This window comes from Nycticebus coucang, chromosome 14 (genome assembly GCF_027406575.1).
Source record: "Nycticebus coucang isolate mNycCou1 chromosome 14, mNycCou1.pri, whole genome shotgun sequence".
Lineage (NCBI taxonomy): Eukaryota > Metazoa > Chordata > Mammalia > Primates > Lorisidae > Nycticebus > Nycticebus coucang.
In genome coordinates, this window is record NC_069793.1 from 14089156 (window position 1) to 14106691 (window position 17536).

Below are 17536 nucleotides of genomic sequence, written 5' to 3' on the forward strand. Positions count from 1 at the left end.
TTGATTTATTATAAAAATATAGTATATAATACATATAACCTATAACATATGAGTTAATCAACTGTTATCAGTAAAGCTTCTGGTCAACAGCAGACTATTAATAGTTAAGTTTTGGGGGAGTCAAATGTTATCCACAGGTTTTTGAAGGAGGTTGGTGCCCCTAACCCCCATGTTACTCAAGGGTTAAATGTACATTCTTGAAAGAAGAGAGAAAGTAAGAGTAGTTGACACTATGAATTAAGGTGATAAGAGATTAACACTACTGGTAGGAATATTTTATTCTAAAGGGTGTGTGATTCATCTCAATCCAATAGCTAGAGGTACATTTTTCCAAGCAAGCTAACTCATCAAAATCCAAAAGATGAGAGCCATTTGATTACAATAAAATACTTGGGCGGCGCCTGTGGCTCAAGGAGTAGGGCGCTGGTCCCATATGCCAGAGGTGGCGGGTTCAAACCCAGCCCCGGCCAAAAACCACAAAAAAAAAAAAAAAAAAGAAAAGCTATTCTGATATAATCAAAGCCAGTATTTGATTATTGAGCAAAACAGGGTGTAGCTATGAAAAAACTAAAGATTTTCTCATCCACATTTTTTTAAATATTTAAGTTTCTTCTGGAAAACCAACAAAACTTAAATGTTTATTAAATGCTAGGCCAACATAATATTTTTTCCCCATTTCTCTAAATTTAGTTCTTATAACCACATCAAATTAATTCTTCTTATCTTTACAGATGAGCAAAACAACTGACTTTACCAAGCTCATAAGTTGTGGAACTTACAATTGAACTCAGGTATATCTAAGTCTAAAGTCTATATCAGGGGTGCTCAAACTGCGGCCCGTGGGCCACATGGGGCGGTGTGATTGTATTTGTTCCCGTTTTGTTTTTTTACTTCAAAATAAGATATGTGGGGCTGCTCCTGTGGCTCAAAGGAGTAGGGCACTGGCCCCATATTCCGGAGGTGGCGGGTTCAAACCCAGCCTTGGCCAAAATTGCAAAAAAAGAATTTCAGATTGTATATGAAACCAGCATATTGTACCCCTTGATCACACTAATGTACACAGTTATGATTTAACAATTAAAAAAAAAAAAGGTATGTGCAGTGTACATAGGAATTTGTTCACAGGATTTTTTTTTTTTAACTATAGTCTGGCCCTGCAACGGTCTGAGGGACAGTGAATTGGCCCCCTGTTTAAAAAGTTTGAGGACGCCTGGTCTATATTCTTCCTACCTATAGTAATACCACACCTAACCACACAAAACAGGTGGGAAAGCACCAGTGCAAAGGCCCAATTCAGTTATGGTTCATTTTTACTTATCCTTGGGTACAAGTACCTAGAGAGGGCCCTACCTATACAATAAATAGACTATAAAAATTATTTCCTAAAAGTTAATATTTAATATAAAACTGAATGTGATATTTCCTCATGTTCCAAAACGGAGAATTAGAGGAATTTTTTGTATGTGTTATTAAAAACCAGAAAAAAGGCAGGCATAGCCTATAATCTTAAGTCTCAAGCCTATAATCTTAGCACTTTGGGAGGCGAAGGCAAGAGGATCACCCGAGCCATGAGTCTGAGACAAGCCTGGGCAACATAGCAACACTGTGTCTCTACAAAAACATTAGCTGCATATGGTGGCACACTCTTGTAGTACTAGATGCTTGGGAGGGTGAGCTAAGAGAAGCACTTGAGCCTGTGAATTGGAGGTTGCAGTGAGTTGTCATTGTGCCTCTGTACTCCAGCCTAGGCCACAGAGTAAGATCATAAGAAATAAAAGACTCTATAAAAAAAAAAAAAAGCCAGGAGGGCAAAAAGCTGTGATTTTCAAACTTTAAAAAATTAAATAGACTGGGTGTGGTGGCTCAGGCCTATAATCCTAGCACTCTGGGAGGCCAAGGCAGGTGGACTGCCTGAGCTCACAGGTTCAAGACCAGCCTGAGCCAGAGTGAGACTCCCATCTCTAAAAACAGCCAGGGCGTTGTGGCGAGTGTCTGTAGTCCCATCTACCTGGGAGGCTGAGGAAAGAGAATCGCTTGAACCCTAGAGTTTGAAGTTGCTGAAGCTAAGATGCCATGGACTCTACCAAGGGTGACAAAGTGAGACTCTATCTTAAAAAATATAAATAGCCCCATAATCATATCATTGTATACAGTTATGATTTAATAAAAAAATTAAAAAATATATAAAAATAAAAACGGGAAAAAAAAAAAAAAAAAAAGCTTCTGCACTGCCAAGAACACACTAAGTAAAGCAAATAGCTCTCAGAAAGGGACAGGATTTTTGCAAGTTATACTATCGACAAAGGTCTAATAACCAGAATCCACAGAGAACTCAAAATAAAAAAAAATAAAAAAATAAAAATAAATATATATATATAAATAAATAAATAGTTTTTACATTCCAACCTGGTTTACTCATTTTTAAAACAATAATTTAATAATACTGTTAAAAGTATATGTTTGTAGTAATACTAAATATCAGATTTTTCTTTCTTTTCCTAATTATCTCTGTTTACAAGACCTGCATATGTTTCTATTTGCTTTCTTCTTTTTTTTTTTTTTTTTGTTTCTGTTTTTTTCCTTACCTATTTCACATCAGACTTTAGCCACCAGAGCCGGTAGAAAGTAAAGGACAAAAATAATAACATCTACAAAATTTCTACAGACAATATTAAAAGTTTAGGGCAAAAAAATTAGAATCACAATGTAATACCATTAACATTTAAAGTATAGACATTAGGCGAATTAGTTTTGTCCCTTAAAAACATTTAAAGACTTTGCTTAGACATACATTTTAGCTAAAAGGATGATTTCTCCTTGAAACTATACCTCTTAAAACCAGTGTTAACTTAATGTCTCTGTAGCTAACAATTAACTCAACAATTAAGTTTAAATAAATATGCCTGAACTCTGAAGGATAAATAAGTGGTATCTCAATAGCAGAGAAGGGGAAGGGATAGAGTGCATAAATCTCCTGAGGTAAAAACTGAAAGTAAGAAGATCAGTGTGACTGGAGCAGTAAAATAATAACAGAAACTGTCATCACTTATCATGCTGAGGAGAAAGGAAAAAGTCTAATTAAGAAAGTTCTTGCAGGATTTTGGATCTTATTCTAATAGGCACACAAAGAGTTGGAGTAGAAAGGTGGCACAATCAGATCTGCATTTTCAATGTTCAGTTGGGCTGGAGGCTACACAATGACCTAGGTGGAGGCAAGAGTAGATGCCAGGTGACCAGCTAAACCTCCACTGCAACATACCAGGCCACAAATAATAGTTTTAAAAAGAATTAAGAATGCTGGAGATGGAAAGAATTAAAGATAAGAGAAATATTAAGGAGAGAGTAACTTAACAAAGGGATAGAAGGAGACAGAAATGGATGCCAAGTATTTTGGTTTCCTAATTTCTGACTTAAACAATTGACAGAAGATGGAAAAACAAAGAAAGATCAGATGTTTGTTGTTGTTTTGAGGAGACCACTAGAGTGATATGACATGTGTTTCACTTTGGATAAGTTGAGATGTTTGCTGCATAAACTATGAATGGACCTGAAGTTTAGAGAACAGGGTCTGCATTACATATATAAAATTGGGAATTAACAGTGCATTAAAAACCTGTTATGGTCTAGATTTAACTTGGTCCACATAAAATGAATAATTTTCAATATTTACAAAATGTGTTGTTTTTAGCTATCCCTAATATTTGGCTTCTTCACTGGTTTTTCTTTTCCAGCAACAGTTCTGAATTGCAAAATATCTGTATATTATAAGGAACCAAAGTACAATCTGGCTGTGTTCAAATCACTCTATCTGGGGCATGAAATATATATGAAATATATATTCAAGTATAACACTGACACTGAAGATATGTTTAAGAAAAAAAGAACAGGACAGTGCAACAAAATCAGAAAAGTAAAGAGATTTGGGAGATAATAATATAGGAAGAAATGTGGCAGTCTACTTAAGGAGGACTGTGAACAATTCATCTGGATAAGTATCATCTATACCAGGGGTCTCTGTCTGACCTTTTTTGGCACCAAGGACCAGTTTCATGGAAGACAAATTTTCGACAGACCTAAAGGGTGGAGTGGTAGTTCTGATATGAGTCTTCAAGTGACTGATTTATTATCTCTGTGCAGTCAAACCTCTCTGCTAATAGTCATCTATATTTGCAGATGCTCCCCAATGCGAGCATCACCACCTCAGCGCTACCTCAGATTATCAGGCATAAGATTCCCATAAGGAGTGTGCATCCTAGATCCATCCTAAATCCTAGCTATGCTATTTACAGTAGTATTCATGCTCCTACAAGAATCTAATGCTGCCACTGATCTGAGAGGTGGCAGAGCTCAGGAGGTGATGCCAGTGCCACCACTCACCTCCTGCTGTGTGGCCTAGCTCTTAACAGAGACTGGGGGCAACAGATCTACCCTTAGAGGCCTTGGATCCAACCCTCAGAAATCTGAAGTTAGGCAGAAGAGAATTTCTGAAAGTTACAAAGAGTTACCTGACCCAAGAAGAGAGATTTTCAGATGGTATGGCTGACTGATAAGAAAGGGCGAAGGTTTGAGAGATGCAAATTAAGAAGAACCAGCTGAAATACAATTGTAATAGTACAAAACTACTAACAATAATAAGGGATTTACTTAAAATTATAATGAAAATAAAGTTGATTTTCCCACTGAGGTGGGATGGGGACAAAATGAGCAGATCTTGACCATAACATGACATAGAAATAAGAAAGATAGAGGTTTTAAGGATTGCTTGACTTCTGACTCTACCATTCCACTAAAATAGCTATTGTTAAGGTCCCTATGTCTTCCTTGCATAGTCATGTGCTGCACAACATTTCAGTCCACGGCAGACCTCATATGTGACATGATCATCTCAGAAGATTACAACGAAACTGAAAAATTCCTATCACCTAGTGCTGTTCTAGTGCAATGCATTACACATTTGTGGTGATGCTGGTGTAAACAAATACACTGTGCTGCCACTAATATAAAAGTACAGGAACACAACAATTTACAGGACATAATACTCAACAAATTCTCCATTACTAGTATACTTTCTATATTCTACTTTTTACTGTTATTTTAGAGCCCCACTAGTGCTTTTTTTGTCTGGGCCTCTGGTGGCTGATGGGGGCAGTAGCTACCAGCTAAGTTGAGGGAAGAAACTCGCAATACAACAGATAATGTGATGTTTTGATCTATGTATTAATATACACACTGTAGAAGCACTCAAGCTAATTATCAAAGCCATCACCTCACCAACTTTTTTTTGTAATGAGAACATTAGAAATCTGTATTTTTAGCAATCTTGAACCCACAATACATTATTAACTGTGGTCACCATGCAATGCAAAACTTACTCCTCCAGTCTAACTGAATCTTTGTACCCTTTCCTCATAATCTCCCCTTTCCTCACCCCCCACTCAATCTCAATCTGTGGTTGTTTTTATGAAATTGACTTACTGAAATTCCACATACAAGTGAGATCACTCAGTTATGTCTTTAACTGCCAGGCTAATTCCACTTAGCATAATGTCCTCTCAGTTCCATCCATGTTGTTCCAAATGAGTGAATTACTTTCTTTTTAAAGGCTATATAGTATTCTATTATGTAGATATAGTACATTTTAAAAAATTTATTCATCCTCTGATGGACATTAACCAACAGGCAAATTCAAATTAAAGCCACAATGACCTATCATCTTATATGCATTATAATAGCTATTAGTAAAAGATGAGTAACAAGCGTTGGCAAGGATGTGCAGAAAAGAAAATTCATATACACTGTTGGGATGTAAATCAGTACAGCCATTTTGGAAAACAGTACGGAAGTTTCTCAAAAAAAGAAAAACAGAATTACCCTGTGATCCAGCTACCTCATTTCTCAATATATACCCAAAGCAATCAAAGTCAGTGTGTCAAAGAGGTATCTGCGCTTCTATTTCTATTTCAGCATTATTTACAATAATATGCAGCAACTAAGTGTCCTATGGATTTTCAACTTGACAGCCCCCATAAATGCATGAGCCAGTTCCTTAAAATATGTCTATCTTTGTGTATTCTATTGATTCTGTTCCTCAGGTAAGCCTGGCTAATATAGACTCTAAGACGGTGGTTCGCAACCCTTTAATACAGTTCCTGTGGGTCGCAACCCACAGGTTGAGAACTGCTGCTCTAAGACACTGAGAGTGGTTTACAGAAAGAAAAATCTTAAGATCGGGTTTTCTGGAATCAGTTCTCTAAACTGATTACATTTAAAGAGACTAAATAACTACTTCCTGATAGTCCATGGCATGACGTGGCAATAGAGAGAGGCAAATATCACCAATGGATACTAATCAAATACTTATTAAGGGGCAAGGTTCTGGCAATCATGTATTTGCTTAGAATATTTTGGTCAAACTAACAAGTATAATGAGATTAGCTGGTTGTTCCTAACTAAAAAGCACAGAGGTGTAGAAAGAAAAGAAAGTGCTTAGTTAGGATTCAAATTCCTAGTTAAAGTGCCACAAAAATGACCTCAAAGTTTCTATGTCCTTAAGGTTGACTGGACTTAAAAAAAAAAAAAATTCTATGTCTGCCCTGAAAAATATCTACTATAGCTGCAGAACTGAGACTGCTGAAAACCAAATCCAGACTGAGTCTCACCAAAACCTGGAAACAGCCACTGCTAAATCCAATCTGTTAGCAGCAGAAACCAATACTGTGCCACTGATAGGGCACCATCCCTGGGCGTGATCAGCCAGCTACCTGGTGGCAAGTTCACTACACAAAAGTGGCACTATGCATACAAATTTGTCTTCCCTGCAAGCCATACTTCACATATGCAATGTAAAACACATTGTATTAAGTCCATTTATATAAAATGTGTGTGTGGGGGGGGACCAAATCTATAATACAAAACAGATTAATCACTGCCTGGGACTAGAAGTGAGGATTAAGGATTAATCCTAGAAGTGAATAAGGATTAACCACAAACAAGCATGAAGGACAGCACTGGGGTAAAAAGAAAGTTTTCAAAAGTGGATAGTGATGATAGGTGAGCAATTTAGTTTATCAAAATCGCTGAACTGTACATTTGAAATGGACGCACTTTATGATACGTATGTTACACCCCAATAACATATTTTAAAAATGTGTACCACAGCACTACTCACTCATAAAGGCCTAAATTGAAAATTACCCAAATGCCCATCCATCAAAGGTAAAATGCAGAAACTAATACTGTGTATATTCCCACAATAGAATACATAGCAACAAAAACAACAACGTACAAATACAATACCTCTTTCAGAAAATGATGAGTGCAAGCTTGGCACACAAGAGTAATAATATACTGCACTATTCCATTTATGTAAAATTCAAAACCTTGCAAAACTAATTTATGTTATTTAAAGCCAAAAGGATGGTTGCATGGGGGGGAGTAGTTGACTTAAAGAGGTACACAGAGTTTCTGGAATGCTAATCATGATCTACTTAAGCTGAGTGATGCTTACATGACTAGGCTCACTTTATAAATATTTACAAGGCTCCCCATATATATATGTTTCAGTATTATTTACAATAATATGCAGCAACTAATATATATGGGGAGCCTTGTAAATATATATAATATACGTGTATGTGTATGTATATTACACATTAGTTGTGTAAGTACCGTATATTTTAAATTTCTTTAAAATCACCTATAATCTCAGGAAAAAAAGCGATATAGCAAATGTTTTTAAATTGGGTAATGCTTAAATAAAATATGGATTCTATGTGTGTAGTAGCCAGGGTTGTATACTCACCAGTATTCATCTCTTCCTTTCTTTTTTTTATAAACTTTTTTTTTTTTATTGTTGGGGATTCATTGAGGATACAATAAGCCAAGTTACACTGATTGCCATTGTTAGGTAAAGTCCCTCCTACAATCATGTCTTGCCCCCATAAACTGTGACACACCCCAAGGCCCCACCCCCCTCCCCTCTTTCTGTTTCCCCCCCAATAACCATAATTGTCATTAGTTGTCCTCATATCAAAATTGAGTACATAGGATTCATGCTTCTCCATTCTTGTGATGCTTTACTAAGAATAATGTCTTCCACGTCCATCCAGGTTAATACGAAGGATGTAAAGTCTCCATTTTTTTTAATGGCTGAATAGTATTCCATGGTATACATATACCACAGCTTGTTAATCCATTCCTGGGTTGGTGGACATTTAGGCTGTTTCACATTTTGGCGATTGTAAATTGAGCTAAAATAAACAGTCTAGTACAAGTGTCCTTATGATAAAAGGATTTCTTTCCTTCTGGGTAGATGCCAAGTAATGGGATTGCAGGATCAAATGGGAGGTCTAGCTTGAGTGCTTTGAGGTTTCTCCATACTTCCTTCCAAAAAGGTTGTACTAGTTTGCAGTCCCACCAGCAGTGTAAAAGTGTTCCCTTCTCTCCACATCCACGCCAGCATCTGCAGTTTTGAGATTTTGTGATGTGGGCCATTCTCACTGGGGTTAGATGATATCTCAGGGTTGTTTTGATTTGCATTTCTCTAATATATAGAGATGATAAACATTTTTTCATGTGTTTGTTAGCCATTCGTCTATCGTATTTAGAGAAAGTTCTATTCATGTCTCTTGCCCATTGATATATGGGATTGTTGGCTTTTTTCATGTGGATTAATTTGAGTTCTCTATAGATCCTAGTTATCAAGCTTTTGTCTGATTGAAAATATGCAAATATCCTTCCCCATTGTGTAGGTTGTCTCTTTGCTTTGGTTATTGTCTCCTTAGCTGTACAGAAGCTTTTCAGTTTAATGAAGTCCCATTTGTTGATTTTTGTTGTTGTTGCAATTGCCATGGCAGTCTTCTTCATGAAGTCTTTCCCCAGGCCAATATCTTCCAGTGTTTTTCCTATGCTTTCTTGGAGGATTTTTATTGTTTCATGCCTTAAATTTAAGTCCTTTATCCATCTTGAATCAATTTTTGTGAGTGGAGAAAGGTGTGGGTCCAGTTTCAGTCTTTTACATGTAGACAGCCAGTTCTCCCAACACCATTTATTGAATAGGGAGTCTTTCCCCCAAGGTATGTTCTTGTTTGGTTTATCAAAGATTAGGTGGTTGTAAAATGTTAGTTTCATTTCTTGGTTTTCAATTCGATTCCAAGTGTCGATGTCTCTGTTTTTGTGCCAGTACCATGCTGTCTTGAGCACTATGGCTTTGTAGTACAGACTAAAATCTGGTATGCTGATGCCCCCAGCTTTATTTTTGTTACAGAGAACTGCCTTAGCTATACGGGTTTTTTTCCGGTTCCATACAAAACGCAGAATCATTTTTTCCAAATCTTGAAAGTACGATGTTGGTATTTTGATAGGAATGGCATTGAATAGGTAGATAGCTTTGGGAAGTATAGACATTTTAACAATGTTGATTCTTCCCATCCATGAGCATGGTATGTTCTTCCATTTGTTAATATCCTCTGCTATTTCCTTTCTGAGGATTTCATAGTTTTATTTATAGAGGTCCTTCACCTCCTTCGTTAGGTATATTCCTAGGTATTTCATTTTCTTTGAAACTATGGTGAAGGGAGTTGTGTCCTTAATTAGCTTCTCATCTTGACTGTTATTGGTGTACACAAAGGCTACTGACTTGTGGACATTGATTTTATATCCTGAGACATTACTGTATTTTTTGATGACTTCTAGGAGTCTTGTGGTTGAGTCTTTGGGGTTCTCTAAGTATAAGATCATGTCGTCAGCAAAGAGGGAGAGTTTGACCTCCTCTGCTCCCATTTGGATTCCCTTTATTTCCTTGTCTTGCCTAACTGTATTGGCTAGAACTTCCAGCACTACGTTGAATAGTAAAGGTGACAGAGGACAACCTTGTCTGGTTCCAGTTCTAAGAGGAAAAGCTTTCAGTTTTACTCCATTCAGTAAAATATTGACTGTGGGTTTGTCATAGATAGCTTCAATCAGTTTAAGAAATGTGCCACCTATGCGTATACTCTTCAGTGTTCTAATTAGAAAAGGATGCTGGATTTTATCAAATGCTTTTTCTGCATCTATTGAGAGGATCATGTGATCTTTATTTTTGCCTCTGTTAATATGGTGGATAACGTTTATGGACTTGCGTATGTTAAACCAGCCTTGCATCCCTATCTCTTCCTTTCTTAAAGATTCAATCCCACTCTTAAAAATATAGTGGGAATCCTGATTAGTTTATGCTATGGTTTTTTTTTTTTTTTTTTTAAAGTTATAAACTCTAGGGGTTTCCAAGACCTCTTTATCAAGAAATTTTCAGGTCAAAACGGCACCAAAAAAAATCCTGTTGGAATTATGATTTGAATTACATCATACTTATAGATAAATGTCGGGAGAAAAGATGCCTTAATAATATTGACTTTTCAAACCCATGAATCAGGTACGTCACTTTATTTATTCATGTCTTCAATTTTACTCAGAATGTTTTGCTCTTTTCAGTGTATAAACCTTCCAAATCCTTTATGCAATTTATCCAAGTATTTCCTATTTTTATATTATTATAAATACTACTGTAAATCAGGTGGTGCCTGTGGCTCAAAGGAGTAGGGCGCCAGCCCCATATACCAGAGGTGGTGGGTTTAAACCCACCCCGGCCAAAAACTGCAAAAAAAAAAAAAAAAAAAATCACTGTAAATCATATTATTCTTTGATTTTAATTTTCTATTTGTTGCTAATGAACAGAAATGCATTTTTTTAATGCTGATCCTATATCCTATAGAACGCCTTCAAGATATTTTGCAGCTACTGCTTTCAGCATTTTAAACACGGCCTTGAAACTAAAATGACATGAAAAAGTCTAAACTGAAAGAGCAATGAGGAGGGGGGACAGCACAAGCAAGAAATAATAAATTATTGTATTTTAAGCTACTAAATTCTTAGATGCTAAGACTAAAGCGGCCTTTACTTGGATGTAGTTAGGTTAACCTGGTGTGTTTTAATTGAAAGGAACTTGTTTCTAATTGGATTTAAAGGGTTGGGGGATTAAATGAGAGTTAATTTAATTCTGTTTTGTAAGATTCTTATCCACTCAGGATGATTTCAGTGTGAGGATAAGTTATGCTCACATGCAGAGATGGGTCTCTCTCAGGGGCTCTGGATTTTAGTACCTGAAGATGTGTTTCCCCACTCAGGACCTTAGATTTCCTGTTTCAGTTATCTTCTACTAGGGCATTCTGCTATAACAAGTCATTTTGGCAGGAAAAGGGATTTCCATATGAGATAATTACTATCTATAACAGAATAATCTTTTAACTATGTCAGAGATAGCTCTTTTACAAAATGATTATAATGGGCAAATTTATTTCTTTGCTCCTTTACCTGATTGATAAAACATCCTATAACTGAAATAAGCTGATATCCAAGGCTTTTCACACATGTACAAAAATCCACACATATCATAAATGTGTTTGTACTTCCAGGAAATTACAACACAGAGGAAGAATCACCAGGAAGTCTGGATGGTTGAACTAGCAAAATGGATTAAAGGAACACCACAGAATAAGATGTCTTAGTAGATCATTCTCTTACTGGGAGAAATGATACAGTCCTTGCTACTTTAAGATAAAAGGCTAGGAAAGAAAGACAGATAAAAATGTCTGTATTGTCATAAAATCAGAAACTTGAGTGTCTGAAATCTGACTGAACTACTCTGTGTATTTGTATCATTAGCTATACTATTTTCCATAAACAATAATAATATTATTATTTTGAGGCAGAGTCTCAAGCTGTCGCACTGGGTAGAGTGCGTGGCATCACAGCTCACAGCAACCTCAAACTCTTGGGCTTAAGCGATTCTCTTCCCTCAGCCTCCCAAGTAGCTGGGACCACAGGCATCCACCACAACACCCAGCTATTTTTTTGTTGCAGTTGTCATTGTTGCTTAGCAGGCCCAGGCCAGGTTTGAACTCGTCTCCCTAGGCTATCAACCTGCCGACTGAGCTACAGGCACCACCCCATAAATTATTATTACTAGCAAAGTCCATTTCCAAAAATTAGCCAATCTCAGCAGCACAAATATTAGAAGAAACTGTTAAAACTTTACATTTAAGTTTAGAAGAGTACTATTTAATTTGGGTTGTTGTTGTTGTATTTAGGGGATTAGGGGGTTGGGATGAGCATATGCACACAGCTGCTTTTTTTTTTTTTTTGTCCAGACAGAGTTCTACCCTATGCCCTGAGCAGAGTGTAATGGCCTCATAGCTCACTGCAACCTCAGACTCCAGCTGTGAGCATCCTGCTGCCTTAGAAGCTGCTGGGATTACAGGTACTTGCTGTGGCACCTGGCTGGGTTTTTCCATTTTTTTTTTCATGAGTTGGGGGTCTCACTCTCGCTCAGACAAGCCTTGAACTCCTGAGCTCAAGCAATCCTCCCGCCTCAGCCTCCCACAGTGCTGGGATTACAGGAGTGAGCCGCCTTAAAGGAGAAATGTTTCAGCTAAAACTAATAGTATGTCTGAGGATTAACACTAGCCTTCCAACTACCCTTTCTCACCTAGAGATTTTCCTTTAGAACACTTTTCTATTTAAAACCGACGGGATTTTATTTTAACTAGGAAAATCAGGTCATAGCAAGGAGATTCAAATTTTTTCATAAACCACCTGTGAAGACACATAAACCAACTGTGTCCCAAGCACCTTTTTGTATCTTCTTTTGTATAGAAATACAAATGTAAAAAACAGAAAAAGTCAGATTTTTCTCATGGCAATGGGAAAAAAAGGACCAAAAAAAAAAATCTCATATATTTAAGAATAACACAAAACATTTGGTACTAGAAATGAGATGCATCTGTAAATGAAGGCACAACAGTCACTATTAGATTAAAGTTAAAATTTGAAAATAATCCAAGATAAATGGGTTATAAGAAACTGATTAGAGGGCAGCTCCTGTGGCTCAAGGAGTAGGAGGTGGTGGGTTCAAACCCAGCCCCGGCCAAAAAAAAAAAAAAAAAATCATCAAAGAAACTGATTAGAGAAGGTAAGAAATAACCAAAGGTATTCCAACATTTGAAATTAAAACTATGAAAATTGTTAAAAATCTGGGGCAGCGCCTGTGGCTCAAAGGAGTAGGGTGACGGCCCCATATGCCATATGCCGGAGGTGGCAGGTTCAAACCCAGCCCCGGCCAAAACTGCAAAAAAAAAAAAGAATTATAAAAAATCAATTAATTTGAATTTTTAAAAAATGGAGCACACAGGCATAATCTATAAATCTGACTAAATCAATATAAGACAAAACTGACCCAGAGTGTAGGAAAAAATAAAATCAAAACAATCTAACATTTTCAGTAATAATTCCAGATTTAAAGCTTATTATATACTGTAATAAACTAGATAAAGCAAATAGTTGACAATTAAGCTCTAACAAGCTAAGTAAATTCCTGAATCTGTTATAAATTCATTTGCTGATTCTAAATAATCTTTGTCAAACATCACTACTGCATAAAAAGAGTAACTGAAAACAGTAAAATAATTCTGAATAAAAAGACACAGATTTTAATACAATCAAAATTTTATGCACCTATTACTTCAAAGTATGCTTCCCACAAACTCTAGTGTTATGAAATGTTCTTTATGAAGGGGGTCTTTGTGGTCAAGTTAAGTTGGGTAATCGCTGCAAAAATTCTGGCATTTACACTAATGAATGTTTCTGACAACTCCTGCAATTAATAATCTTTAACATTAATGACTCAAGCACTGCCCACATTTACTTGACTCAGTAGTATTGATTATGCATAGTATCACTGAACAAAACACCTGAAGACATAGGTTAGTAAAGATTAAGGTATTTAAGTCTCCCTTTTTAATGAAGTTCTGTCTTAATGAGCACTTTTAACTGTCATTCATCAATTCTTTTACTTTATTATCAAGAGTATAATACTGGCTCAACATAGGGAACAAAATGAAAACATAAAGCCAAGTTAAGAAATATCTAAGCCTCCATCCCTCAAGATTTCAGGTAACTTGAAAGCTCCACAATGATGAAAATATAATCCACTGGCAGTGGTAAACTAAATTTTCAAATTTTAATCTTTTTCCTTTTTGCTTCTTCCTATGTGGAATGCTACTTATCCAGATTTCTATCAGCATATTTAGGTGTGTGCTCAAATATTACCTCCTCCAAGAGATCTTCCCTTCCCTTCTTATCTAAACTTAGTTTCCCCAACACCAACTTCATCAAACATATTATACTGTTTGGATTTCTTCTTTTCACTTATTTGATTACTAGTACAACCTAGGACCCACAGTGGTGCCAGACACATATCCTGAACAGTTATCTGTTGAATGAATTAACCAACATTATTTTTGCAAATAGCTTTCCATTATATATACCTATTAAAATTTAACGAATGCAACAGAAATAGAAACTAATACTAAGATTTATTATTATTTCTATCTGGAGTTGAGGGTAGCACTTTTTAAAACTCATGCTAAGTTGCTTTCTTTGTGTATACAGTATTGTTTACTTATTGAAACATGTCAAAAGTTCTTATCTTCAACTCAAGAAAAACATACAATTTCTAGGTGTTTGGATTAAATAAGAGTAAAAATAATCCTGAAAACATCTTTTCAATATTAACAAAACACAGAGCTAGTCATATCACTAGAAAATAAACCTCAAAGTTTTGAAAAGCCTTAGGTTTTGAGTTTTTAGTTACTTTAGTTAAACTTCAGTGGATTGAACATGAGGACTACCAGAGAGTAACAGTAATTAAGGTGAACTCAAATATTAAATAGTACAATAAAACACGACTGCTCAAGCCGACATTTCTTTATTCACTGGTTTCATTTTATGAATGTTATAGTTCTTATGTACCTTTATGTTAATCTTAAGAGTTGAACAACTACTATAATAAGTAAACTAATAAAGAAATGGAGATTAGAATTTGAGAATGTCTAGATCCAGAACATTTAACCTGTGGATTAAACTGTGATTAATTTTGAGACTGAATTACCAAGAATGCACTTTTAATCCCTCTACAGCTGCACAACCACACAACAGTCCAACTTCTGGTTTAAGATATCTGCACAGATAATTAAATTTATCTTCCACATGGGCTCCAAAAAATTTTCATCACATTTTTCAAATTCTCCTCAAAGCATCCCAGAGCAATTTCTTTAAATATATAAGGTAATTTTTTCTGATTAATGCAGATTGTTTTCTGTCTTAATCAAAACTATTTGGACTCGATTATCATTTGTTTCTACATTTTCTTCACATAATAAAATCTCCAAAATAATCTCTGAATAAGAAACACAGGACCTGCCATTCGTGGCAGACATAACCCATCTTCTATGTGACAACAACAACAGGCAGCGCCTGTGGCTCAAGGAGTAAGGTCCTGGCCCCATATACTGGAAGTGGTGGGTTGAAACCTGGCCCTGGCCAAAAAAAACAATAGCAACAAAATACTCACCAGATAAAATAATCATGAAAAGTTTTCTATTAAAAAAAAAAAAAAAAAAAACTTGCCTGGCATAAAATACTTCTGTTTGGTATATTATAAAATTATTAGTCTCAAAATCCAATCAGAGAAATAAGAAACCTTAGCACTGACACCTAATTATTTACAAAACAGCCACCAACAATTCAAGATAGTGGTTCCTAATAGGTAGAACACTATCAATTGTTCTAATTGGCATAAAATTCCGATTTTAAACTTGCCTTATATAATCTCAAAGCATTCTCTTTATGCAAACAGAAAAATCTTTATTAATGAAGATTTTATGCGTATATTACATATACACATATAAATGCACATATATACAGGTTATCTATTTTTTTTCTTTTTTAGAAATAGTAGGCTAAAAGTAGGCCTTAAAAACTGGTCAACTCTCAGGTGTTAAGTGGATTGTGGGAGTTGAGAACTGGCTGTGTCAGGACTGGCTCAAGATCATACACAATAAATAAAATATGCCTAAAAATATACTTGTTCTAGTTTTAAGGAGGATGCTATGTATTTTAAGCATGGAGGAACACAACCAAAGTTGAAAATAAAACGAATAAACAACTGGTCCAACATGATGGGAACAATTTTAATAACCTAATCTGAAAAGCCAGAATAAAGTCTTTTGAAAAAATTTGAAAAAAATGAACATTAGCTTCCCTATGTAATCCAGAAAAGCAGAAAACTATACTCAATACATATTATTTGGTTTGACAAAACTCTAATTTGAAAAGAAATGACCTAATGACCTCATTTATTCACTAGGCTCAATTTTTAGAACACTTTTCTTTCAGCATTCTTCAAACTGCAATTATAATTTGAGCATCCACCAGCATCAATATTTTGCCTACACTTCAATCTATTATTGTGTATCACTCCTCTCTTAATTAAAAAAAAAAAACCAAATAGCTTAAAGAATTACAATAAATTGCCATCAAATAATCTGACTGCCTTTTATAAGGTTTCTAAATAATGCCAATATAGTCTTTTGTCCAAACCTGTCATCTAAATAAATTCTATCAACTCTTGTAATTATTTTACTGAATAAAAGTCACTTTTAAATGGGAGGTAATTTCAGTGATGAGGCTTTGAATGGTTAAGATAATCAGTGTAATGTACACAAAGAATGACCAAGTCTTACCTTTATCAGTTGTTACTTTTTCTATACATCTGAAAGAAATAAGAACCAAACATTAAATGAACAATCTTACACATTTCCTTAAATACAAATACAAGGATGTATTTCCACATCCACAGTGATGCAGAAAGCATCCAGAGCAGTTATCATCAAACAGAACATTCAGCAGTGATGCAAATATTCTATAGGTAGCTGCACTACCCAATACCGTAGTCACATGTGGCTACTGAGCACTTCTAATATAACTGAGGAGCTGAATTTTTTATTTTAATTAGTGTAAATTTTAGAAGTCACATGTGGGTATCTGACAGTACAGAGCTAAAGTATCAACACAATTACTTGTCTTTAACTGTAAAAAGATTAATATTGCTAATTGTGTTATATTAAGTGGTTATATAAGAAAATGTTCTAATTTTATAGAAATGCACTAATTAGGGGTGAAGTGACAATGTCTGAGAAACACAAAATACTTTTGCCGGGTGGCGCCTGTGGCTCAGTCGGTAGGGCACCAGCCCCATATACCGAGGGTGGCGGGTTCAAGCCCGGCCCCAGCCAAACTGCAACCAAAAAATAGCCGGGTGTTGTGGCGGGCGCCTGTAGTCCCAGCTACTCGGGAGGCTGAGGCAAGAGAATCGCTTAAGCCCAGGAGTTGGAGGTTGCTGTGAGCTGTGTGAGGCCACGGCACTCTACCGAGGGCCATAAAGTGAGACTCTGTCTCTACAAAAAAAAAAAAACTTTTGCCTCTTTTATCACTTTATTAGGTAATAAATATTGGGGTTTGTTTCATTATATAATTTTCTCTACTTTGTGTATATTCAACAGTTTTCATAATAAAAATTTAATAAGCCTTTAAGATGTTCCTAAAATTGAATTTACTAAGCCCACATCAAAACCTGTTTCTAAAAGGGAAATATGTAGACACCACA

At 35.7% G+C, this 17536-nt stretch overlaps 1 protein-coding gene across 4 annotated transcripts in view; it reads right to left on the bottom strand.

The window, feature by feature from the left end:
• Positions 1-17536, bottom strand: part of ZFP91 (ZFP91 zinc finger protein, atypical E3 ubiquitin ligase) — a 47419-nt gene that overhangs the window by 24185 nt on the left and 5698 nt on the right. For all 4 annotated transcript variants that reach the window (XM_053560212.1, XM_053560214.1, XM_053560211.1 and 1 more), the window contains exon 2: positions 16614-16642. In XM_053560212.1, the coding sequence (XP_053416187.1) occupies positions 16614-16642 (29 nt within the window). The remainder of the gene's footprint in view (positions 1-16613; positions 16643-17536) is intronic.